The sequence below is a fragment of the Diachasmimorpha longicaudata genome, chromosome 19 (genome assembly GCF_034640455.1).
Source record: "Diachasmimorpha longicaudata isolate KC_UGA_2023 chromosome 19, iyDiaLong2, whole genome shotgun sequence".
In the NCBI taxonomy this organism is placed as follows: domain Eukaryota; kingdom Metazoa; phylum Arthropoda; class Insecta; order Hymenoptera; family Braconidae; genus Diachasmimorpha; species Diachasmimorpha longicaudata.
In genome coordinates, this window is record NC_087243.1 from 1,814,129 (window position 1) to 1,841,915 (window position 27,787).

Sequence of the window (27,787 nt, forward strand, 5' to 3'; positions counted from 1 at the left end):
GCCTCCGCAGTTTTTGTAAGGCCCATATTTCATACCTGTTGAAGAGGACGTGCTTCTTGTTTTTACATCGAATATGATGACGTTAGGTTTTGATTTCACCCCCTAAATATGCGTCAGACATTCTCATATTTTACCGATCACCACTTTTGCCGTTCAACTCGAACATTCCGTAGAAAAAAAGTGATTGCTTCCAGAGGCTTATTTTGCTTTTTTGAAGCGTTTCATTCCGACAATCGTTATGCTGTGGTATCTTACAATCTCTCCATTATCTCTCAGATGTGCTCGAAAGAGCATTCAGGCCTTGGGGCCTCCTGAACAAGGAGTTCATCAAAATCACGAGCACCAGATTTTTTGTTGATTGACTAATAGTGAATCTTCAGGTCATTTTCTAGGAAGACAATTTTACAGTTCAGAGGGTCGTCCCTGAGCTACTCGGAGAATGTAGCACAATTGTAAGTAAAGAAGGTTCGTTACTATAATATATAATATTAACATACGTGGCACTCGTGGACTTCAAGGCGGCATTTGATAAGGTGGATAGAGAAAGGCTGTGGAAAAAAATGCAGAGCATGGTCTTTAAGGAAATTTTTCCTCGCGGTTGGGAAAAATCCGTTAACTGCCCTTTCCCCTGGATTCGTAAGCAACATTTCTTGGGCGCTAGCCGTCCTTTTTCCGGGGAACGGCAAACCAGGATCTTGTTAAAAATGGATTGTCAATAAAAAGTCATACGGAAACGAAAACGTATAGCTTTGCTCATCGAATCCAAGGGAAGACCTTGAATACCCGCGCTGCTCAGGGGGTTAGTTGTGGAGAGAGGGCGTAGATCGGATGGTGGTGAGTTCGTTGGGCTTGAATTCCCAAAAAAAATAACATAACCACAAGAAAGTCTTAATAAATATATATAATTATTGCCTTTAATATTATTGAGTTAATTGTAATACACTATCTTTAGACGCAATAAGGAACAAAAATATTATAATAACTTAATAATTATAGACAAATAGATATGACGACCCCATAACGGCTTGGATCTATTTATCGACAATCCTTTTAAATAAATAAGAGTCCTCCGTGAGAGACAACGCGAATGAAGAGGCTCGAAATTCCTAGCATTCGGTTTAATTTTATCTCAGGTCACCCGAATTTCCTACTATTAACTTAGGAATAAATTCACGAATGCACTAACGGACGATTTTTCCACTTTGCGCTATATTCCCCACTAGTCTCGAGTTAAGCTCGCCTCCGGTTTCTTTATCAAAATAAATCATTATCAAATCTCTATGATAGAGACGGACCTTACGATAATCTTCTCCCACTATGGGGATGCATTGAATTTTCGTAATGCCTCCAGTCCATCCCGGAGGATCAAAAGACTTGTGGTGGTTCCTTATGGGTACCACTCACGCATCGCGGTTAACCTCCCGGCTGATCGCGCCGCACTTGATCAGCACCGATCACACACTCACTGTACCGTCCTCTCGGACTCCCGATACTCGACTCTCTGTCGGTCCTCGACGACTCTCCTCGACTCACTGTCTTCGACTCACTGAATTCTTCTCTTCAAAATCCCTTCAGCGGGTTTCCTCCTCTAAAACATGCCGAAAATCGTCGCGAAATCGGTGCCATCCGGCATCATTGTTTTGGGCGATCTCCTCTCCACCATCCCTCGCCCAGGGAGACAGCATGAATCTCTCTCCGCCACCCCTCGCCCAGGGAACCGCCATGATATTTCTATGTACAAAAATTCACACTCTAGAAAACAGTTATAATAGTTGACGGAATCGAGATGATAAATCTTAATCAAAATACTAAAAGATTAAAAATCGTTTAATATTATAAAATGTTTTTTGGTTAATAAGCTTTACAATAGTATGATTTCTTCTTTGGAGGAACAGAACCATGGACAATAGAACCGAAGCAAAACGTTTTTATGGACGATTTTCTTTGTCAGAGGTAGTAAATATATTGAAATGTGAGCAACCTGAAAAATTGATATTTATGGTTTGAGTGGAGCTGCGTGGAATATCGATCAGAAACCGCTGCTGTGCCAAGATGATGGGTTGAGGCGCGATTGCAGCTGACGAAGACGACTGGATGTTTAGTTTGGCTTTTTTTGTACTTGAATCGGGATGATCTGAAGTCGTCGGGTGAGCAAATATGGGAACGGCGAGAGCTGGTGGAGAACTGGATCCTGTTACAGATGGAGCATTCATTGTGCTTGTAGAAGTAGGAACTACTGACACTCCTCTAATGGCGTTGCTAATTTGACTGGATACTATGTTTTTATGTTTCTGAGTGCTGTCAGTATAACGATGGGGTGTTGAGGATGATTTCCATTCTCCCAGTTTTTTGAGAGCCATGAAATCAACCCCTGCCTCAACTGCGATTATTGCGCCTGTACGTCGAAATGAATGCCCCCTGAATCAATCAGGGTTTGCGAGGTTTAATTAGGTGGCGATCTGCTTGGAAAACTTGGCAATAGCATGTATGCCAATTACTTGGCGATGACATTGCCCTTTGCTGTATTTTATAAACAGATTTGTCCGTTCAAATCCTGGTGGTCTGAAAGGCAAGTACTTCTTCACAATATTACGGTATTCTGCAGTAAGTGAAAATCCCCGATTCTGACCGTTTTTGGTTCCCTCCAAAACAAAGTTGATGCAGGTATGATGATCCTCTATGTTATTCAACGTCAAGTTGTAGAGCTCTGCTGCTTGACACAGACCATGAATCCCAATGATCGCTGTAACCTATGCATAAGAATATTGATATTCTTCTATATTCTATTGAGAATACTGATAGTAGAATTATCATAAACATACCTTTTGTGGCAAGTACATCATATCAGGAGCCTCTTCAATAAATGTCTGGATTTGCGTGGCAGTGAATGTATGAGCTTGCTTCGGAACGTGAGTTGATGCTTTCTCGTTGCCTGATAGAAAGATACTGAGCTTGTGATAATTCTCAATCTGATGGCCATCATAAACGTGGAGAGTCCTTTTCCACGTGGAATATATAGCCCATAACGACTTTGGTGCCATGGATCTCCCCAACATGTGAAAGTATCCCAACAGTACTTTTTCATTCACAATCCTTATTTTTTTTTCTTTCAAAAACGTTTGAAAATTTTTGTACGTTTTGTCGTACCCGCTTTTCGATTTAGTAGTTATCATGTACGATTCAGCGTGTTTTGCCTCATCCAAACCATCATCAGGAATAAATGATGCCTCTTCGTTGAGGTTGGGATCTGCTTCTGAAATGTTCCGGTATCCCAGAGACCTTACAGTAGCTGATGCAACCGAATGAGTGGATTGCTGCGCGTCACTACACATTTCACCAGAACCAGTATCAGGAGTATCAGGAATAATGCAATTCATTGTCCTTTTTAATAATTTTCACTCACTTGATATCTTTGTATTACTATTGCCCAACTGTCATGTTTAGCGGAGGGTAGGTAAGCACCTATACTCCTAGAAGGGTAGGTAAGCGCCTATACTCCTAGGAGGGGAGGTAAGCACCTATACTCCTAGGAGTTGTAATGTATGTCGGTGGAGTCCGGCCTTATAATAGCTTACCTATCGCCCTCAAACCAGTCAGGTAGGTAGCCCTTTCCACGCCTCAGTAACGAAAATAATCATAATAGACCATTCGTGGTCGTGCTCGGTATTAATGGCGTTATCGTTCCCGATCCCATCCAAGTCAAGCGCGCCACTCACATTTAAATTTAAATTGGGGGTTTTTCACCCTCCCACTATGTCTAGGCCGGGAGCCGATTCTTCTCTTTTAATTTTCCTTTTCTTTATATAAAAATGTAGTCCGCGGAACGCGATTAGATCCTTTTAGGTTGTATTCTCGAGCACCAAAGGACAAGTGTGAACCCCAATCTCTACCCGAAATTCTAAACTCCTACGATCTATTCTATTAACCAGCCTTTGTGACTATCCGGGGGGTTCCCCTGGCTGCTCTAAGCCCCTAGGTCTATCACCCCAAAACCAAAAACGTATCCCCCACCCCCTCTCAATCCGTATACCGAGCGGTAGTTTGACGTACTCCTATGCATATCCCAAAAAAAATCAAAACGTAGGGAGTGATCCTCAGGGAATTTCATGTAACTCGGTAGCATCGGTAGCACCGCGAATTCCCTTTGGGCCCCGCATTCCTAACGTTCCCGATCCGAGTAAATTTCCCATTCCCCCCTCCCCTTTTATTTATTATTTAAGGTGTATACGCTGTTATATGCGGACCACGTAGCAATGGTGGCCGAGGATAGAGAAGAACTGACAAAGATGCAGAGAACGATGGACCGGTGGGCCGATAAGAACAAGATGGAAGTAAGTGTGGAGAAAACGAAAATAATGATATTCAGAAAAGGGGGGAAAAGGAAAACAGAGAAGTGGAGATGTAAAGGATGAGAGGTGGAAGTGGTGAATGAGTTCAAGTACCTGGGATTCTGGTTCACAATTAGGAACAAGTACAGGGAACACACAAAGAAGCTAGCAGGTAAGGCACAGAGGCTAGTCAACAAGGCGTGGGGCGACATGAGAAGAAGCGTGCTGAAGAAACTACGAGAAGGCTCTATTTCATGGGAGTAACAGTGGAGGCGGCGGCATTGTGCGGAGTGGAGCTCTGGGGATGGAGGAGATACAAAGGGTGCAGAAGAGGTACATCAAATCGAGTATGGGGCTAGCAAGGAACACACCGGATTACATTTGGAGAATGGAGGCAGGAGTAAGAGGCATAGAAATGGAGGCATTCAGGATAGGAAGAATGGAAGAGGAAAGATGGGCCAGAAAATGTCTAAAAGAGGAGATTAAAGGAATGAAGAACGAACAGCCATCGGAGTGGGGGAGACTGGTAACGGATAAACTAAAGGAGTTGGGCCACGGAGAGATACGGGAAAGACTGTGGAAAAAGGAGTTAGACGGAATAGCGGAGAGGATAGAGGGGTTAGTGAAGATATTGGAGGGCCAGGAGAAACAAAGGGATTAGGCAAGGAAAAAAGCATCAACGTACTACGACTACTATCAAAACATCAAAAAGGACACGGAAATGGGAGAGTGCTGGCTGAACAAGAAACTGAAGGAAGAGCAGAAGATAAGGTGGGCTAGATGGAGATTCGGAAACGCGCTGATTGGAGGAAGAATGGGAATGGCGGAGGACAGCTGCAGGGCGTGTAAAAGAGGAAAGGTGGAGATGGGGTCTGTTTTGGGATCCGCGAAGTTAATGAAGAGGCTGAGGGAAGAGGACGAGGGGTGGTGGAAAAGATGGTGCAAAGATAGTAGTCGGAGATGCTGGAAGGAAAGGATGGTGGAGATTCTGGAAGCGCCTCCGGAGAAGAGAATGTGCGAGAATCTGAGGAGGGTAGAGGAAGCGTTGAGGAAGGCAGCAGAGGACAGAAGACGAGGATGAAGAGGAAGGAGAAGCGGGGACCAATGAGAAAAAAGAAAAGAAGACGGGCAGTTAAGACTAAGAAGAGACGGTTAAAAGGAAGAGTAGGGGCCAAAAGGAGAATAAATTATTATTAGTGTTTTTCTTTTTTTTGGTTTTTGTTTATTTAAATACTGCTAGTTATAAATTATAAGAGATTTTAAGAGAGGCTGGGGAGGATGTGAAACAAAGAAGAAAACTTTTGTAACATCAAGGAAATAAATAATAATAATAATAAATATAATATTAACAAGTGCTTACTCACGAATCGGAACAATGCACGACTGATAATATCAACCTTGTGAGAGACTGTTGACATTAACAATCATATATACAGTGAGAAGAGACCTGTAGTTTAATTTTTACTGGAGACATAAACTGTTGTATACCCAGATTATTTCTCACATTAAAACTCCCACTCCTCAATTTCCTCTTTCTCGTCATTTTTCCAAGACTCATGGCCTGCAGAAGGACTCTCTCTTGAATCAGTTTCAAATTACCCTCTAAACAGTCAACACCTTGCAAATTCAGGAGTCTCAGTGTAAGAATAAAATGATGAATGAACAGTATCTCGCCTCTCCAGTTCTCCTTATATTATACATAATAACGTTGTATAAAAAACGTTGTTTTTTTCGGAATACGACATAATTCTGGCGACGAGGATTGGGATGTCCAGCACTCTAAAGCAGTGAATTAAAGTGGAACTCGCAATTCTACCCTATGGACCGAGTGGCAGCTATCAAGTTGCTGAGAACGTGGATATCGTTGGAGATAAAACTGAAGGACTATTGCGAACCAAGGAAAATTCTGCAGTTTGGTTGAGCGCACTGGAATTAGCAACTCCAGCACCGATCGCAACGAATCGTTTCCGCAGTAAGTGCTGTTAATTTGAATATTCATACATCTAGATAATTCCATTATTTCCCATCACTTCCAAATACCCCTATGAATTTTTTGTTTTTTAATCATTTTGAAACCGATGTGTCCACTCGTTCACTGAGTTGATATTGAAGAGGAATTTGTGAAATACCATTTTATTTATAAATATTTCAATTATTTATTTATTAATTATGTTTAATATAAAGTAATTTAAAAAAGAATATCAAATGATGTTTATGTAAAATACCGAGAGACCCTGTCTGATATTTTGACTATTGAATGTAACCGATACGGTGTAATTCATAACCTAGAAAAGTACTAATGTTGTAACAAAGTGTTGGGATGCTGTCTAAAAGCACGGACCTCGAGGAGAGGCGCGTGGGGATATATTGACGGTAATTAAATGCCTTTAAAACGATGTGAAATGTCCGGGAAAAATTCGGTCGTCGTTGACGAGGGACGAGGGATTATCGTCATATTCTCGAAACCCCCATATAAAACTAAATGTCGGAAATTCCTAAATAACGGGGAAAAATGCCATTAACAAAACTAATTATTTTACAGAACGGACATAATAACATGATTTGCTCGATGGATTTAGAATTTTAGAATTATTAAGTCGGGGCTTTTATGATTTATAATCTTTTAGTTAGAAAAATTAGTGAACAGTCCGTTGTCATCCACGAACTGTGAGATCTGTACGCTACGCGGTATGTTATCGGTAGTATTCCATACGTATATCGTGTATTGAGGAGGGGTGATGATACCCCCCTGAGGGACTCCCTTATGTACGAGTCTTGGAGTCGTATTATAGGGGCAGGTGAAGCTTCTACTATATGCTAAAAATTGCAGAAATTTAAGCAAGATCTTAGGGCAGCCGACTTTCGCTAGTTTTTCCAATAACATTGAGCAATTTACGTTGTCAAAAGCAGACTTTGCATCAAGAATAGCACCCAAAGTCTCATGGCTCGCAGCCAATGCCAGTTCTATATGGAGTAGTAAATTGCTTAAGTTGTCCATACAAGGCCGCCCGTTGCGGAACCCGCTTTGAGATACAGGCAGAACATCCCCGGTCTCAGCTCACCTGTTATGCCCCAAAATGCCATAACATTTCAGTTTCGTAATCCGGAGAATATGAGGACCCGAAAGTGGCACGTATTATTCGGAATGCAAAACATATGAAGAAAGGAAAATAAAAGGTAATGAATCAACCTATGTAGATAACTGGGGCGCAGCGTTAGCGCTTTACGCCTCGAACTGGCCTCCAGCGCGTCACCGTGCAATGTAATACGAATCCACGAGACAATAAATACTCGAGGACTCGTATTCTCTGAGCCAGTTATCCGAATACCGTTCATAAAGAGTTACTTCTTTTGTACTTATACTCGCCTGATACTTTCTGTCTCAGAGCGAGTCTTTAATTGTTAATAAAGTTATTAAAGGTAAAATAATCAATAAAGGTAGCTAATCAATCGAAGATATCTGTTCCTATCCTCTATCTGCGTGCGTAAATCCCGAAACTCGAACCTAACCGCTCGGGTCCATTACACACCACTTTAGAGGATATTTGACCATGGTCTCAAAAAGGTTGCACATGCAGGATGATAGTGCAATAGGTCGAATACCGTTACCACTGGCTTTGGGGATAAAACTAACAAAATGAGCAGTCCAGTCAGAGGGGAATGTGGACGTCATGTCCATCTCATTGAACAGATCTAGTAGTATCAGTTTGAGGTTTATAGGTAGTTTTTTCAATAGTACATAATCGAATCCATCTAGTCCTGCGGCAGATTTATTTCTACGAGAGGTAAGGGCTGCATTGAATTCCACAAACGAAAAAGAAGATTCCAGCATATTATTGTTCTGACAAAGAAGAAAAATTTCCGGGTTGTCGGAGCACCATGGTGGGGATATGGAGTCGAGACACGACTCTACGAGATTGTGCATTTGTAAATTTGATCCTTATTGATTGACCTGTTGTGTATCCAACAATGCTTAAAGATTTTACACAAATTCCAAACATAGGTAAGGCCTTGTCTGAAATTGATGGTATCTGAGAATTTCCTAAAGCTATATCGTTTCTTGGCTTTGAAAGTTTTACGGGCTATGGCCACTTTTTTTCATATTCAATCAAGTCATTAGGCTCCTCAGTATAAATCCATTTCTTAAATGCCGCGCTACGAAGACGTTTTGCTTTGTCACATTCAGAATTCCACCAGTAGACTGGGTTGCGGTGAATGCTCGGGGGGACCTTTTTTCTTGCGGCGTGAATTAAGATACTTTGTCTTGTAGATTGTGTTTTAAAAAACGGTATTTATCAGCAGTGCTCATGTATTCGTAGGACGGGTCTAAAAATTTAGAGTAGGAGTCATTAAGTGATTCATACAGTTTGTCCCGATCTGTTTTTCCCGATGTAAGTTTAAATGACTGTTTTATACAAATATGTCTTTCTACCGCCATTTCAATATGTATAGGATAGTGATCAGAACCGTATGGCTGGTCGTGAACTCGATATGTAACCCTGGCTGCGAGTAGTGGGCTTGAGATGATAAGATCAATGTTTGATACGCTCCTTGTGTCAAGATGGGTGATGGTGTCCGGATTGTGGATCATGGCGTTGTGAGTACTAATTGAGTTTAGTAAGCGTCCACCTTGTGTGTGGCTGACTTGACAATTCCAGACTGTGTGATGGGGGTTCATGTCACCAACCATCAATGAGTATTCAGTTAGATTTGAAAAGGAAATCAATGTATCCCACATATCATTCGAAAGGCTCGACCTGGGAGGTTTGTAAATACCAAAAAGATTGAACTTAGAAGTAGTATTAGTAACAAAAAAGCCCATCACCTAAGCCATTTTTTCTGAAAAAAGAGAGGTATCAATGCGGTTATAAGGAATGTTTTTCCTAAAAGCAAAATAAATACCACCGCCACCGCCATAGAATCAGTCTTGTCTAATTACGTTGAAGCCTGATAGTCTATAATCTCTAATATTTATAGCACTTAATTGAGTCGCTTCACAAATGATATCAACTTTCTTTGCCAGTATTTCTAATCCAAGAATCGTTGACGAGGACTGCGGCAGTTCCAGTAGATTATACCCAGTTGCTTAATCGCATGTGATTGATGGTTGTCCACGAATGGTAAATTTTTAGGTGGATTGCGAGCTGCGAGTGTCGTCCGGAGAGACAATTGCATTTTCAATAGTCAGGTCATCATCGGAGGAAATATCGACAGATGTGTCACTCTGTAGTTTTCTAATTATTTTCCTGACTCTTCTTTTCAGACACCGATCATCAAAATATTTACAGATGCTCGATAACATGCTTGCAAGAGCCGACATATCCTGCGTGAAGCTGAGGGCAACCGACCTTGGGTTGGATATTGAGTGTGCACGGAACAGAAATATTTTCAATTGTTCCATTGAAATTGGATAGGTATCAAGGATACGTGAACATGTGTCTCAACCAATGCATCTCATTTATCAATATTCGTCAATAACTCATTATAAGGTAGCGAGGATTCAACGTTATGATCTGGCTTACTTATTTCGCGGGATAGTGATTGTAATGAGTTGTCATGAGAATTAGTACTTGAGGTCATAGTTATTGACTGGTCCTTGTTGATGGCATTGCTATCCCTGTTCCTCTTCCTATTCGAAGAAGGGGAAGAAGAGTTGGTTGAGAGACTGGTGAGAGAACGATTACGTTTTCCCCCAGCGGGAGGGTCTTTTGAGAAGTCAATGGGTTGTTGTAGTGTCATATTGTTTACCGATTCGAGGTTCTCATCACCATGCGTTTCGGTGTTTTCAGCGCTATTTGGGCAATCCCTGGCCACACGGCCCTTGTTTTTACAAATAAAATAGGAGATAGAATCAGTTGACAACCAAATCCAATAATCAACAGAGTCGTGGTGAATTTGTATTTTATCTGAAATGCTAGATAAGTCAGATGATGGAATTTCAACTTGACGTCGGTTACATAGTAGATGCGTGAAGCGTGCCTCATTGAGACCAGCTCTCAGCGGAGTGATTGGTGAAGCGAGGGTGATACCAAGATTTGTAAGCCTTTGTTCAATAATTGAGTTAGGGGCCCAAGGGAATACGTCGGAAATTACCACCTTTTTAGATTTGGGAATATATGACCGGATTGGAGTATACATTTTATTTATTTGAACTTCGGTCTCTTCCTCAATCAAATTGTCTACTAGGTTTGTGGGGTTCAGAACTAAAAGAATCCTTTTACTGGAAATCTGTGCAACTGACAGCTTATCAGAGCGTTGAACAATTTTGGCCAAGGCATATACGTTGAGACAAGGGCTTTTTTATTTAAATAATTTATAGTTTATTCGTCATTCCGAACAACTTTTCTCAAGACCCTCACCTGACGCGGCCTGGGTCAAGGGCTGTCAAGGCTCCAGATATTTTCCTTAAGAAACGCTAAATCATCAAATTGACAATAATAAATTGGGCGCCAGTTGGTTTAACGAGAACCGACAACGTTTCCCGGCAATCTCGGGGTGTGAGAGTTGCAAGACCCAGTAGAGATCAAAAAGAGAGAGAGAGAAAGGAGAAATAAAGCAGGAGTACTATAATATCAAAACTTACTTTATTGTCGACAGTATGGCTGAATCTCTCGTTATACCTCGGAAATCGACTCTTCGTATTACAGTATTATAAACGATTTCATAATGTAACAAACTTACAAATTACAAGTCTACAAACGTGCTATTAAGATGCACGTGTACAACGTCGAGACAAGTTATTAACACATGTAACATCGAGACAAGACGGACAAGATTCGATATGTTGTTGTCGATATTCTGACGCATGCGCCCTTTGCGGGTGGCTAGGGTCCCTAGCAATCATCGTAAAGACGGATAGTGCGTATATATCCCCGAGACTTTGCCTACGGTGATCTGGGGAGATTTCCGAGGGTAGGGAAATCGCTCCGACGCGAAGGGAAAACAGTACCTCCTGTTACAATCACCCCCCCTTGACCTTCGCGTCGGTGGACAATTTTCCTGGTAACGCTCCTGCCCGATTCCTGAAATTGTTAGCCCGCTTATGGAGAATATTGGCTGCAAAAACAGGAATTTTAATTTCTCGTTTCTGTCTCTCAATTCATAAGGTTATCGGATTTGAATGAAATTGATACACAAATGGCGGGAAGATACGAAGTTTTTTGTATTTTAACATAAAAGACGTCGACATAATATGAGGTCTTAGTTTAATGTATTCTTTTCTAGAAACGTCCTCTTGAACGGAAAAGTAATATGAAATAGGAGATTATGGCATGAGGACGATAGGTGGAGGATTGTGAGAAGTGTGAAGGTTGCAGCACGACTCACAATCCGATACCATCGTCCGAATGCCATAATCTTTTTTTCGTTACGAAGGCGTATGGCGGGTGGGCGAAGGGGTGCGGGAAAGGGGGGGGGGGGTTGGGGGGCGAAGCCCTCCCCCACTGAAAAACAGAAATAGACTTAATTAAAAAACGTTTATTGTTTGGAAAAATACATAAACGATATAAACTAGAGAAAACGAATCTTAATCAAAATACTTAGAGATTAATAGTGCTTTAATATTATAAAATGTTTTTTGGTTAATAAACTTCACAATAGTATGATTTCATCTTTGGATTAACACAACCATGGACAATAGAACCTAAGCCAAACTTTTTTATGGGTGATTTTCTTTGTCAGAGGTAGTAAATATATTAAAATTTGAGCAACCTGAAAAATTTATATTTATGGTTTGACCGGAACTGCGCGGAATATCGATCAGGGATCGCTGCTCCGCCAAAATGATGGGTTGAGGAGCGATTGCAGCTGACGAAGACGACTGGATGTTGAGTTTGGCTTTTTTTGCCATTGACTCAGGATGATCTGAAGTCGTCGGGTGAGTAAATATGGGAACTGTGAGAGCTGGTGGAAAACTGGATCCTGATGTAGATGGAGCATTCATTGTGCTTGTTGAAGTAGGAACTACTGACACTCCTCTAATGGCGTTGCTAATTTGACTGGATACAATATTTTTCTGTTTCTGAGTGCTATCAGTATAACGATGGGGTGTTGAGGAAGATTTCCATCCTCCCAGTTTTTTAAGAGCCATGAAATCAACTCCTGCCTCAGCTGCGATTGTTGCGCCTGTACGTCGAAATGAATGTCCGGTGAATGAATCGGGGTTTGTGAGGTCCAAATAGGTGGCGATCTGCTTCGGAAACTTGGCAATAGCATGTATGCCAATTACTTGGCGATGACATTGCCCTTTGCTGTATTTGATAAATAGATTTTTCCGTTCAAATGCTGATGGTCTCAGAGACAAGTACTTTTTCACGATATTACGGTATTCTCCAGTCAGCGAAAATCCCCGATTTTGACCATTTTTGGTTCTCTCCAAAACAAAGTTGAGGCAGGTATGATGATCCTCTACATGATTCAACGTCAAGTTGTAGAGCTCTGCTGCTCGACACAGACCATGAATCGCAATGATCGCTGTAACCTATGGATGAGAATATTTATTGAAAAAAATCCCTTCGACAACAATACTAATATTAGAATTATTATAAACATACCTTTTGTGGCAAGTACATCATGTCAGGAGCCTCTTCAATAAATCTCTGGATTTGCGTGGCAGTGAATGTAGAAGCTTGCTTCGGCACGTGAGTTGATGCTTTCTCGTTGCCTGACAGAAACATGGTAAGCTTGTGGTAATTTTCAATCTGATGGCCATCATAAACGTGGAGAGTCCTTTTCAACATAGAATATATAGCCCATAGTGATTTTGGTGCCATGGATCTCCCCAACATGTGAAAGTATCCTAACAGAACTTTCTCATTCACAATTCTGATTTTTTTTTCTTGCAAAAACTTTTGGAAATTTCTGTACGTTTTCTCGTACACGCTTTTCGTTTTTGTTGTTATCATATATGCTTCAGCGTGTTTTGCCTCATCCAAAACATCATCAGGAATAAATGATGTCTCTTCGTTGAGGTTCGGATCTGTCTCGGAAATGTTCTGGTATCCCAGAGAACTTATGGTAGCTGATGCAACCGAATCAGTGGATTCCTGCTCTTCACTAAACATCTCACCAGAAAGCACGTCCTCTGGAGTTTCGGGAATGATGCGATTCATTCTCCTTTTTAATGATTTTCACTCACTTGATATGTCTTGATATTGACTTGATTTCACTCACTTGATATGTCTTGATATTGACTTGATTTCACTCACTTGATATGTTTGAATAGCAATTCGGAGTGACATGACAGTTGAGCAATAGCATTGCTCCGATAGCATATAGATAGCAATAGCATTGCTCAACTGTCATATCACTCCGAAGTTACGACAGTCTCCGTTAGAGGCGTTTAGCGGAGGGTAGGTAAGCACCGATACTCCTAGGAGGGTAGGTAAGCACCTATACTCCTAGGAGGCAGTACCTATACTCCTAGGAGCTGTAATGCATGTCGGTGGAGTCTGGTGTTATAATAGCTAACCTATCGTCCTCAAATCAGGCGGATAGGTAGCGCTTTCCGCGCCTGAGTAACAAAAAAATTATTATACTTATTTCAAAGGAAAAATGAGATAACTCACATAAAAGAAGAGTATATGTTATAATAATACGTAAAGGAGGTAGAAGATAGCCAGCGAGATCTTCATGTAGACTCGATAGTCGACTCTCAGTTTGGTGTTTTCTTGTACTTGGTCGGCATAAGGACCTTGTATCCTTCGTTTTCCCGTAACTCAGGTCGTTCCTGGGTGATGTCGTCTCATACTTCATTACAATGGGACTCTTCAGAGCGTTGATGCCCGCTCGTCGTTTCTCCTCTGATAGTTTAGTGGGAGATGGGACGTTAGGTTTTGCTATCCTCGCGCCTTCCTCAGAGCATTCTCCCTGATTAGAAATCGTCTAATCTTGTTAGGGGCATCAGTGGGGTCGACGAATTTTGTTGTAGTCGACTTCCTCAATGTCGCCTCACCCTCTCCTACCATTACCTTGTGATTTTCTGGTATAAGCCAGGCAGGCCAGGTGGAATAGTTAAGCCTCTGCCAATCAGCAAAGCCCTTCCATCGTATAGCGCATTCTGGGCAGTACAGGCTGAGGTCGTTAGAGCATCCAGCACAGCGTCCTAGCATCCTCTCGTGTTCTACCCCATGGGGATAGATGCAGTCTTCGGTGTCGAAGCCTTGGGCACCACAGGCATGGCAGAACCCAGGTCATAGAGGGAGTGAACATTTGCTATAATGGTGGACTGGAGAGCCACAATTTATGCAGCCGACAGAAAGGAGCTTGCCTACCTGGGTTACGTATGTTTCGTCGCGACCGGATGCTCACCGGTACCCCCCGTTCCAATAGGTCATTCTCCCCGGACCCCCACGATCTTGGGACCGGGCGCGCAACGCGACATTAGGATACTGAAATTGAACATGTCCCGCTCAATTGCAGTAACCGGGGAGGTCTTTCAGCTCGTTCGCAAAGAACGTCTGGACATACTGTTGCTCCAAGAGCCGTATGCCATTTGTGAGGCGAACACCTGGGCCATCCGCGGCCTATGACTCGGAATGCGTATTGCCGCCTGCTCAACGGAGCGACCGTGGGCGGCCGTCGTTGCGTGCAACTCCATCGTGGAGATTGCTTACGTGTCCCAGTTAAGTACCGCACATTGCGTTTGTGCTGAAGCCCGCATCCCCGGTGGATCCTTCTTCGTCGTCTCCAGTGATTTTCAGTAGTCGGACGACATAGAAATCCACCTGAGGCAGCTTGAAAAGGTTCTCAGCTGTCTCAGGGGTCGCCGCGATCTGGTGGCGGCAGATACCAACGCCCAACACTCCCTCTGGGGCCCCAAGACCACCGACCGTGGTGTTCTCCTGAGTGAGCTCATCGAGTCCTTCGGTCTCCGCGTCGCGAACGATGCCAGGCAGGGCCCAACCGTTAGAGGTGCCGCGGGTACGTCGTTCTTCGACGTTGTTCACGACTGGCCACCCCTGGCATGTATAAGTTCATACGTGCATGGAAGTTGCAGGACGAGTGGTCCACCGGTGACCACACGTCTGTTAGTTTTCGGTTAGCGATCCGGAGTTCCTCACAGCGCGTCAAAACCTCGGGGGTCGCCGAGCGATCTACCATGCGGTTCAACGTTCGTCAGGCCGACTGGGAAAAGTCTGAGGCGATACTCGATGACGAGGCCCGTGAGAAACTCGCGGACCATCCGCTGGATCTCCCAGCGGATGCTGAGAGAATGGCAGAAGTACTGGGTGACGTACTCACCAAAGCCTGCCAAGATTCGATGCCGCACCGTAAGCATTACCGTCGCGCGAATCCGTGGTGGACCGAGGAGCTGACCAGCAAAGGCAAACTGGTCAGTCGTCTCCGAAACGGCTACAGAGAGGAGAGTAACCGAAACGCGCGAAAAATCAAGCAGAATAGGTATCGTGTAGTCTTACGGTGCTATACCAGACTATACCGGCATTAGACAGCCGCCCACCAGAAATTAGGCTTTCCGGGCAACGGATTACGTTTAGGGAGAGCGTGACGTACCTCGGGGTACACGTCAATAGGAATATGCGGGTCCGGACCCATACCTCACACATATTAGAAAAAGCTAGGGTACTTTTCACTCGGCTATCGGCCTTAATGCACAAGTATTGGAGACTCCGATACCGATCCGCATGACTGGAGGATCCGCACACCGCATGACTGGAGGAAGCTTCGTACCGCACAGAGGAGCGCGCTGCTGACGGTGACTGGCGCGTATAGGACTGCCTCACACGAAGGACTCTGCGCAGCGGCGGGAGTTCTTCCTGTGGGTCTTTTCTTGAGGGAACGAGCAGCGCGCTACCAAGCCAAGAAAGGCATTCCGGTCAGAATAGGTACAGTAGATATAGACCCCGCGAATCCGCGCGTCGATGACAACGGCCGCCCGATCGAGGCCGTTGAGGATATAGAAACAGAGATCCGAAATCTCTGGAAGAGTAGGTTCGAGCGGGCTTCAACCGGGAGGAACGTCTTTACCGTTCTTCCCTCATACTGCGGCGCGCCTGCACGCTAAGTGGGTCGAGTGCGACCACTGGATCTCGCAAGTCCCGACGGGGCATGGGCAATTCCCGTCCTATCTCCAAGACCGGCGCCTTGCCCAGTCGAGCATCTGCCCAGTCGAGCATCAGCGAGTGCGACCACGCTGAAGACAATCCAGCATTTCGTGATGGACTGTCCGATATATGCACCACAGCGGGAGAGCATCGCGAGTATAATCGGGAATCGCCCATGGCCCACAGGCGGCACAAGCGCTAGTATCGTCGAGGGAGTCATTCGCCGTGTTCGCGGATTTTTGCAGGGAATGTATATGGTTGAAATGTGTGGAAGCGTACGCGGAAATAAGAAACGACAACGACGATGAGTGAATGAATAAATGAGACCAACCAGCTCTCGTTGTCGGAGACGAGAGTCGTGGTGCAGGAACCCGGTAACCTTCTCCGGGTAACCCTGGCCCGGTTGGAGATATGATTGAGAATTAGAGTCTGCCCTTCTCTTTTCTTCCTCTTCTTCTATTCTACTTCTTCTAATCCCAAATACCCTCATCCACCTTTCATATTCTGGGTGTCAGGCTGACACCAAGGACCACCGCCCCGAGGTTCCCCGCGGGAGCCGTGCCTGCGTTGGTCACTTGTGGCTTGACGCCGTCGTGGTTGCAAAGTGTCCTTCGGCCATCTGAACTAGCCGACAGTATAGATTTTTCCAAACCCCCCTTGGCAGTGGGTAATGGCCTAAGTGTTAAATACCATGTAAGTAGAGTAGATTAATAGGCCATGCGAGATTTCCAAAAACCATAACCTGGCGAGGTTGTTTTCATCCTACCGCATTGAGTGTTGCCGATTCCGCTGCACGGCTCCAAGAGCTCCTCCTTCGTGACAAGGGGGATGAGCTGTGGTTCCCCGGTGCAGGCTGTCCACTGGAATTCTCTCTGCCGCGGGAAGAGTGCCGTCACAATTTTCTTCAGTAGGACCGGGCAGTTGGGCAATGTCAGGCGTTGTTGTTTGAGCAGCGCCATGACCACTGCGTACGGTCTACCCCACGGATCCCTCTTCACTTGGTCCAGGAGCTGCTTCCACGCGTGCTCCTTGCTCTCCTTGATGGCTTTTGTGAGCTTCCTCCGGGCCTTTTCGTAGGCAGTCTTCAAGGCCACGAAGTTTGAACGTCCTCGTGCGCGTTGCGACGCCTTTCTGGCCACCATGCACTCCTTCCCAAGTGCAGCGATGGCATCTGTCCACCAGTGCACCGGTGGTCGGCGGGTGGAAGTCCGCTTCCTGGGCATGGCGGCGTCGCAGGCTTTCGCCAGTTTCGCCGCGACCGCCCCCGCCTGTTCAGCAGCGCTGCCGTAGCTGAGCGGGGGATCCTCAAATGCCACAAGGTAAATCTTGGGATTAAAGACACTATCCCTCCAGCCCATGGTATTGGTTCTCCGGGTCAGGTGCGCCCCCTGTCGGTCCGATGGCCACCTCCCAAAGGGGGGCATGATGATCACTTTCCGTGTAGATGTCACTCCGCCTCCATGTGCGGTTGCCCCTAGCTAGGGTTCCGCTCACGAAGGGGAGATCCACAACGGAATTCGTATCCGCCCTCTCAAATGTCGGCTTGTCCTTTTCATTTAGGAGGACGAGGTCCAGTGATGCAGTGAGAGTGAGGTGGGTGAGAAGGCGATGAGGGGCGAGAGAGGGTGATGAGAATGAGGGGAGCCGGTATAAATCACTGCACACAAATCCACGATTTAGAGTTATTACACAATCAATTTATTGTAAAAGAGTTAGATGTAATCACACAATAATTTGAGCGGTCAGAATGAGTTTGACACGAGTAAAACAATATGAGATTATACCGGAGATTAGTTTAGATTAATTTCAGAGAGAAAACACACGATATGACCTGTTTACGTTCCGCACGATGAGATTTATTCCTGATAATTAGTTGAGATAACGTGTCGGAGATGTTCACTCGAGAGAATGCAATCGAAGAGTGAGAGTAAGAGCAAGTGGGGTCACGGGCGATAATTGGCCTAATTGTTGCCCCGTGATCAGTCCCTTTCGCTTTAGTACGCATTTCCGCAAATTGGGAAATATTCCAATTATAGCCCCGGCAATAGAGTTTGGTTGTAATCGAGGGGGGCGAGCGATCGAAGTGTCGTCGCGGGGGAAGGGAGGGCCCGCAATTTCGTGGAATTTCCAAGGGTATTCCTTGACAGTAACACCATCGATGGCTTCTAATACTAAGGCTTGCCCTTCCTTCGGTAAGCCAGCTTGTTCAATAGCCTGAGAGTATGATACAGTGGGAGGTGCAACTTGTGATCGAGTAGACATTACGTTCATTTGTTGTGGAGTTTCTCCATTGGGCAAAAGAAATTCCGGGTTCCCCTCTTGTTGCAAGAGGAGGTGACTACAATTACACCTGCTTTGTAAAAAGCAACCGTGTTATGTACACAGTGAAACTATCGTACTATACGCAAAGGGGGCAAACTGTTATATTTGGTCTTACCAAACACGGAGCACAATAATAAACACGTCTGTCCCCCGTCAAGAGTTCACGGTAGACTCTCTCTATAAATTTCATTTCGACTCAAAACATAGAGATCAAATTTTAACGTTGAATAATGCCTGAGAGTCCAGAAAATAATCGACGTACACACGAGGCGTCTTATGAACTCTTATTTTTAATTAGATTAATTCCTGAAACTTTTAATGGAGATCGATATAAAATTTGCAGGTTTATTAAACAAGGCCATGGAGTTTTGGACCTTGCGTCTGCTCAGCAAAGGCCAGCACTTTTACTTTATGTGAAAAGTCGTATCACTGGCAAAACTTGTGAACGGATCGACATTCATTGAACCTCACGACTTGAGATGAAATTTATGACCGTCTCTTAAATCTTTATCAAGATAAAAAAGCTCTTGACCAATGGGGAACTTGCATGATTTTTTTTAATTTTTTTTTTACATAGTTAATGGTCCTAATAATGGATTTTTCATGAAAAAACATTTAAAAAATCGTTTACCAATTAATTATCGATTGTTCAAAAAGTGAAATTTTCAAATGCTCGAAAAGTTGTCATGACGTCATCAGGCGGGTCCTATACTTCCGCATGTGGCGCCATCTACCGGATCATAGATTCCTACCGTCGGTATATCAAATTTACCTAACCTTAACTGATTTAACCGTAACTGATTAAAGCACTCACAAATACTCCAAAATGTCAAATGACAGTAAAAAAGTGAAAAAACAACCATACAAATATTGTTTTGTACCATCGTGTGCGAACTCAACTGTGACAAAACCGAATAAAGTGTTTATAACAGTTCCTGCGTGCAAAAATATTCGATTATGGTGTGAAGCCGCAGGTTATTCTCGCCCATTACTGGGCAGAAGTGACATTTGCGAAGATCATTTCAAAGTAAGTAGTGGTTTTACATATAATTCACGTTGCCTTATTTTAAATTACATAGTTGGCTTTTGAAATAACCGCTGGGAACAATCGATTGAATCGTTCCTTTAATTGTTGAGATAGCCGAAAATTGGAGATGTATCTGTCATCCATCGTCTCTAATTCTTTTCAATTAATATATAGCCTTTTTTTCTTTTAGTTAGAAGAGGATTTGGAAAATTATATGCGGTGGAAGATGACAAAAGGTCCAAAAAAATTAAAAGCAGGCGCCTATCCTAGATTCTTTCTATCTCAAACGGTTGCTGAGAGTCAATCAACATCCCAACCACACTCGACTACATCCACACAATGCTCATCAGTGCAGTCCATCGGCTTTGAAAGGAAATGTGCTGAGGGAAAGAAATTGAAGTGCCCACATTCAAAGCAGAGGAACAACCCTGATGATTCCATCAATTCTCCAGCAAAACAAGAAAGTTCTGCTGGCAACATCCATAGAATCACCAGTGCAAACCCGAGTCACCGTATACTCAAGATAGATCGCAGTATACAGACATCAATAGTCACTTCCAATAAAAACATCCAGGTCAAGCCAACATGTAGGCATAAAGGTACAACTTTCCGATTTCAAGATATTCCCAGCGTTCCACCACTGCCAGCCAGTGTATCCGGGGCCTTACTGGATGGAGTTCTGGCAAGTTGTAGTGGAAATAATTCGAGCCCCCAAAAGTCCATTTTAAATTCCTCAGAGAGTAAAATTGAGAGCAGCGATTCCATAAATTCAACACTCGAGGTAATTGACAGTGATATTTTCAATACTAGTAGCGCATCCTCTACTAGTAATCGCAGCCTAAAACTGCATCATTTAAAAATTCATATTTATGAGAATGTCACGAAATTAATTATTGAGGATGATCCCCTGTTAATGATCGGGATACCGGAAAGTTCGATGTATGTAATAGATGAATTAATGTTGATAACAAATATTCCTCGTAAATATATATATATATATATATATATTACGATGAAAAAAATTCGTCAGAATGTTCCTTATGCAATCCTTGCATATGATTTTGGATTAAGCGAATCTCAAATATCGAGAATTTTTAAAAATACTGTCACAAAAATGGCAGCGATACTCAAAGAGTTGATAGTCTGGCCATCGAAACAAGAAATAGCCCTAAATCTTCCAATTCAATTTCGATTAAAATATGGACAAGTTCAATCGATAATTGACTGTTTCGAAATCCAAATAGAACATTTAACTCATGCAGTACATCAGGCTGCAACATGGTCAGACTATAAGAAGTGTAATACTTGTAAGTATCTGATATCCATAACTCCTGATGGATTGATTAATTTCATCTCCTGCGGATATGGCGGTCGCTCCAGTGACATAGAAATTGTAAAAAATTCTGGGTATTTGTCTGTTCTCCCTTCTGGGTCATTTATTCTCGCCGATAGAGGATTTAAACAAATTGAATCTTTGTTACACCAGAGAAACTGTAAACTTTTGCGACCTCCTTCGGTCTAAACAGCGGTGAAACCTACTAAAGAGGAAGTTTTAAAAACGGCAGAAATTGCAAGTGTCAGAATACACGTAGAGAGAGTGATCAGACGCCTGAGAGAATTTAAAATATTGCAACCACATGTCACGGTCGATCATAACTTAATCGATCTGATGGACGATATAGTACAGGTGGCCGCTGCATTCGTAAACCTACAAAGTAAAATAACAACGTGTTGATTATAAAAATTTAGACTTATTGAGATCTGTAAACCAATGTATTTTTAATAAATTAATACAGTATATTTTCAATTTTCAACTATTATTGATTTCATTCTCATACATTTTTTAATTCTTCCCGGTTATGTTGAGTCCATCAAAGCTGGCAAAATGGCTGATTCTCAAAATGCTGAGGCCTGCTGAATTAACGTGTTGGTCAAATGAGGGTCGAACTCTTCCTCAATGACAGTTACACGTTTTATTATGGGAAAACGTGGATCAGCGATGCAAAATTTCGCTTTCTGTTTCCCTGCAAAAAACATTTGTAACTGCATTTGTGCTCGGAATTTAGGATTCACGGTGTTGTTGGCATAATAATTGGAGACAGTTTCGACTTTCATCGGGCACTTGACTTCGATTACAGCAGTTTGTGTTACACCATAGGGTGATGCTCCAAACCATGGGTACATAGGCGATAATAATAAGCCAGATTTTGTGATTTTCTCTCCGATTAACTCTTCTACAATCTTGATGACTTCTGCTTCCAACTCTCTTCCCCTCGCCATCGCATCAGACTCTATCATTTTTCCTCCCATGATTTCTCTGAAGAGCGCTCCTTCTGTTGTACGACAACAACAAGTCTCGTAGAGAATTGAGGCTGTGATTCGGCCATATCTCATCTCATACCAAATCGGGGATTCACTCTGATCTTTCGTGCAATTAGCCACTACCGCACAGTCATCATAAGTATAACTGTTCTGACAATAGTTCAAAAATTCATCGATGTCAAGACGATTTCCAGAATAACTCAAAGCTAAATGATGGAGTGAGATTTTTTCCCAACTGGCCCTAGGTTTGAAAAATTCAACAAGATGATTTTGCTTATCTTCCTGAATTCCTCGTTCTATTATCCTCTGTAAAAATTTATTGGAGTTGCTCCTCGTAGATGACGCAGGTGCCGGAATGTGTTTGTCTGGATTTATTCCTTTTGCTTCTTTGACTATCTCCCCGATGGTCATACATTTTATTTTAGATCCTACGGAAGACAATCTTGACTTCTTCCAATAACACGTGATTTCAGTGGGGGATGGCTCTTCCGACCTCCGATGTAACCAAGCCACAAAAGCAAGTACGTGCTTGCATCCACCTGAAAAAATGGGACTTCATAATTTGTCGAAACAAAATGTCAGTTATTGACTAGTTTAAAAAACATAAAGTTTACTAGGCCGTTCGAAAAAATTGAGAAGTTTTTCAAAAGTAAAGGCTTAAGCTGAAAAAGGGGAAATCTTTTTGATAAACGAAAATCAATGAAATTCTTCGGACAACTATGAAAATTATTGGTCATTTGAATAGTCAGAGGGTCAAAGATGATTACAAAAATGATTACTAAAAAACTTCAAAGGTTTCAATGAACCGAAGTGTTAGGGAAAGGAAAGGAATATTGTTCAAAAATTATTAACAATCCTCTACCGGCTGCAGCAGCGCAGTCATGACATTGTGCTTCTTCAATCCTCTCGTTCTCCTCATCAATCACGACACTGACAGAATATCCTTTATCGTGAATTTTGTGTTCCGGACATACTCGTGCTTTAATAGTGCATAACCCTGAATCACGATGTACCTGAACCCAACCAACTGCCTCATCTCCATAGGTGGGGCGAGTTGCTCTGAAGTAAATTGAAATAAAAATGAATTGATTATTTGAACGTATAATTATATTTTTAGTATTTTAAGCAATAAGTTATTTAATCTTCGAAACGTACCTGCCGGCTTTGACACCTCTGTTTTCCGCACTCTGACACAAATTTGATTTAAAATAAACTGCGAGCATTTCCACATCCACTTTTGGTAGATTCTGAGAAGACGCTTGATCAAAATTCGCTTCCATTGTCGGTCTCATTTTTCACAGCACCAAAGAAATTAACTTCACGGAAAAACTGCTATTTATTTATACTTAACAATATAACCTCTACTGTTTGTTGACACCGGCTGACGTTTAGAAAAATATCAGTGCTGTCATCTAGCGGCTGCAATAAGAACCCGGAGTCACCGCCTGATGACGTCACGAGCGTTAAAAAGTGGTTCAAAATTATGCAATTTTCGATTGATTGTTAAAAAAAAACTGCAATGTGTTAGAATGCATTTTTCATTGGAGAGTATTCCATAGGCGTTAAACTATTTATTAATACATTCATTTCTCAAATCTGGGCTGCATGCAAGTTCCCCATTGTTCAAAGAATCGAATTCCATACATCAGATGAGAAATGAAAATGTGTCACAATTTTATCAAAGAATTGAAGATCTCTCATGGCGTATTCTCGCAACAGTTCACACGAGTGAACAAAACCAAAATCTCTTACCGGGCTGTATCGCAATTGTCAATAAGATGACTCTGAATCGATTTATTTATCATACGCACCCTCAAATCTCGCAAATGCTCCGCTGCTGCGAATTCACTACCATTAATTAATCCTTTACTGCCGCGGTAACCGGCAAAAAGCCCTTCAAATGCAACATAATCCATATTCTAAATGCATACATTGTGGCAAATCAAATCACACGAGTGATGACTGCCGGCTTACACATCGAAATTCAAATTTTTCCACATCACGCAAGCATAAACAAATCCATTTTTCGCATCAAAATTCTTATCAAAATCCTCATCAAAATTCGTATCAAAATTCTCGCATATAATACCACAAGAGCTCCGAAATTATCGGATATTTCCCGATAGGTTCGTTGCAAACAAATGAACGTGTCAAGTTTTCCAGTTTAAAAATCACGAGCGCGAAGCGCGAGTGATTTTTCTGGAAAACTTGACGAGCTTATTTGTTTGCAGGGAACCTTGAGGGAAATATCAAATAATTTCGAAGTTCGAGTGGTATTCGGGGGATTATTTTTTGCATCCAAATCTTGGCCGATAGAATTGCACCATGAGACATAATTTTCAACGAATTGCCATTTAATCTGTCAGATACAATTGAGGGTTACTTCAACATTTGTTTTTTTTTTATATATATCAACATGCAAAATTTCCAGTGTAATTTTCAAGAATATCCGCTGAAATACCGTGTTGACTATACAAAATAACGTCGAATGGTGCAATCCTATTGGCCAAGATTTGGATGGGAAAAATAATCATGAAAATTCTTTTAAAAATCAAAATCAACCACAAACCGAAATCGATATAACCATCAACGATTCAATCAAAATTTGAATCGGTCAAATTCTCAAAAAAGTACAATTAGTTTAAAAAGAGTGGCCATATTATACGATTTGCTGCGGATGTTAAGAAAAACCGGGATACCGTATCTCAAAGTCCACAACAGTCAAGCGTACACGTTAGCAACCCAATGCAAAATAAAAATTTTCAGATAGTCAATCCTAATTGGCATCAACCAGAGCTATCTGAGCAAAAAAAATGAAGTCCCGACTACCTTTGCAATTTTAAATTGATTTGCCTTCCACATACCCCCGAATAACAACGAACTAACATACATTCTCTTCGAATCCCATCACTCAGATGATTCTGATGGAATTCTTAAATTTTTGGTCGACACCGGAACGGTCGTCTCTTTCATAAAAGCCTCGAGTATTCATAATTACAAAAACGTCAATCCTGAGCCACTTATTATCAATGGTTCCGTCGCGGAATGTTAGTCGTGGGTATTAGTATATCTGGAGATTCCCCATTGGGATTTTCCCATCATAAAAAATCATAGCCAAACATATTTCCGTCCCTCATACAGTTTCATGCCCCCATCTGAAAATTCCCTGCAAATAGTTTCTATCGACGGTCATAAATCACGTACGTGACTTGAATTTGCCGAAACATTTCCAAATTTTCAATGTAGCGTTAGTCTCGTATCCATGTTCATCGAGAACAGGTCGAATATAATATTCTCCGCAGTTTAATGTCCAACCTTAAGTTCTTCTTATATATTTCAAATCAGTGTAAGAAAAATCTTGGAATAAAAGATTCAGTGAATAAGTGATCTGTGTGCCATTTATTTTAAGATATACATAGGATTACTCGCCCTTCCAACAGTTCGCGTGTGAGATCGTGTCACCTAGTGAACATCAATGGTATTAAACCCAACGCACCCATCATGACTCTCGGATAGACTGAACTAGATTGGTCGGTCAACTCCTCGTTCTTTAATACATTTCACGTACTCAATTCGGATACAGGAATCCCCCTTGATAGTCTCGTGGGACAAGATTTGTTTCAAAAGCATAATTGCAAAATCGACTATCAAAATTCGATACTCTCAAACGACACGCTACCATTTCCCTTACCATTACAAAGTAATGCGATTCTATTCCGCAATGCATCACGATTAATTATCCAACCTCGCTCAGAAATAAGTGCGAAAATATCACTCATCAATGTCGGATGACTGATCTTTTTGTGTGAAATAAAACAAAGACAAAAGTGGGTATGAGTGAGATGGAAGTATGTCGCCAGAATGAGTAAAATTAGGCTGTAATATCTAGACGATTGACGAGATTTGAATGTTTATATGAATGTGTCGAATGCCCGTTGCGTGATGGAAGAAAGAGCCACTGTGAGATTAAACGGAAGAGGGAAATAATTTTTGGGAATGAGTGCGACGTGTGTGGTAGGTCTTTGTGTATTTATGTGTGTCCTATGAGTGGAATGAGTTTGAGAGAGAAATAGTGTGACAGAGTGAGAAAGAAAAGTATTATAAACAAATGAGTATGGATGGTGCGAGAGGACGATGTCCAGTCTGAGGATGAGAGTTGACCAGTTAAGATCATTGACCTTTATTATACCCGATTTAATTTTTATTATCATTAAATATTTTAAGTCTGATTAAAATTATTGCTGTCCCCTGTACCCTGATCCGACATCAATCCTCTCGACCTTGATGAAGGTATAATCACCCGTCAATTTCTGGACAAAGAAGAAAAATTATTGATGCCCACAGCTCGCGTAAAAGCAATAAATACAAAAGAATCGCCTATTACAATTGTACATCGATCCGCAGAAGAGAAAATGCTCCCAAAACCGTGTTTACCGCCTTTATCTTCTCCTCAACAAATAAAAGTTTTTCATATGAACAACAATTCAAATAATTTCAAGAAAAGACATGAACTATTACATGAAAATCCCCGCACTGAACACCTTAATCCCGAAGAAAAACAATCGTTAACAAAACTGCGTGCAGAACTGCACGATATTTTCTATCTTCCAGACGACGAATTATCCTGTACATCAGCGACAGATTGTAAAATTCCTACGGTCGACAATATTCCAATCCAGGTAAAATCCTATCAGTACCCGAGGTACATGAAAACGAAGTTTGTGACATTTCCCAATAACCGGAAATGCCTGCCACCTTCGCCCTTCCTCCCTTTCGCCTCCTTGCCGAACACAAAAAACGGACAAAATTGAGACCTGAAAGGTTGTTGGGCGCCAGCTAATTTTCCTAATCGAGTCATTAGCAAAAAAAATAACGCCGCGGACGGGGATCAACACATCTCCGTTTTCGTACAACGAGAATTTTCTGACGCGATTGAGCCAGAGTTCTCGCTCAACGATGAGCGTGACGTACGGGGAGGGGAATATTCCAGGCTCCGATGGTACGCATGTATTAGGGGGACCGGAAAGTAATGTCGTTTTCTTACGCTAAATACAAACACATACATTTTTAACGAGTCTTTATTTTTAATCAATGATGTATTCCCCATCATTGTCAATAACCTTTTGCCATCTAGTGAGTAAATTTTCAATCCCTGATCGATAAAAATTAATTGGTTTTTCGGCAAAATATCTAGAGATGGCATTTTGGATATCATCCTGTGGGGTTGAGCAGGTGAAGGATAACGCCGGGTCGGGATGTGAACAAACGTTTATTTTTAAAACCACTATTGTACAGGGGCGAGAGTTGGCCTTAAGCGTGACTTGTCCTCTCGATGGTCTTCGTAAGATGTGTTGTCTGATGTGTCCAGGTAGATCGGGGAGTAGTGTATCCGAGGGAGGTAGAGGAGCGACTGTGTAGTGAGGAAAAGTGTGCGGAAAAGTGTGGGCGTGCGCATGTTGGGAAACAGGAGAGGGGATGCCAGGGATCTCGACTGTGATTGGCTCGGCATCATATTCTCGACACGTGACGTCGTGATGCCGGCCAAGTGCACAGGAAGGTTGGGTTTTTCCTGGGACAGTTCTGGGGTGTTCCCCGGATTTATATTGTAGGGATGGCGTCGGTCGGGTAGGTAATTAGGCTAAGTGTTTTTATGAATCCTGTCTAGGAAGTCTAGACAGGATTGGGGAATGCCAGGGTGTAGTGGCGACATAGTCACCACAATCCAA

At 42.5% G+C, this 27,787-nt stretch overlaps 2 protein-coding genes across 2 annotated transcripts; one reads left to right on the forward strand and one right to left on the reverse strand.

The window, feature by feature from the left end:
• Positions 1–19,521: 19,521 nt before the first annotated feature.
• LOC135171204 (uncharacterized) lies at positions 19,522–21,261 on the forward strand. Its single transcript, XM_064137591.1, has 2 exons — positions 19,522–19,739; positions 19,930–21,261. Exons 1-2 carry the CDS (start codon positions 19,539–19,541, stop codon positions 21,259–21,261), a joined length of 1,533 nt encoding a protein of 510 aa, XP_063993661.1. The 5' UTR covers positions 19,522–19,538.
• An 88-nt stretch (positions 21,262–21,349) lies between these two features.
• On the reverse strand, positions 21,350–23,449 carry LOC135171205 (uncharacterized). The gene is made up of 4 exons (XM_064137592.1): positions 23,217–23,449; positions 22,924–23,120; positions 21,578–22,600; positions 21,350–21,447 (listed from the first exon to the last, which is right to left on the reverse strand). The coding sequence occupies exons 1-3, from the start codon at positions 23,351–23,353 to the stop codon at positions 21,636–21,638; spliced, it is 1,299 nt and encodes a 432-aa protein (XP_063993662.1). The 5' UTR covers positions 23,354–23,449; the 3' UTR covers positions 21,350–21,447; positions 21,578–21,635.
• Between the last annotated feature and the right edge of the window lie 4,338 nt (positions 23,450–27,787).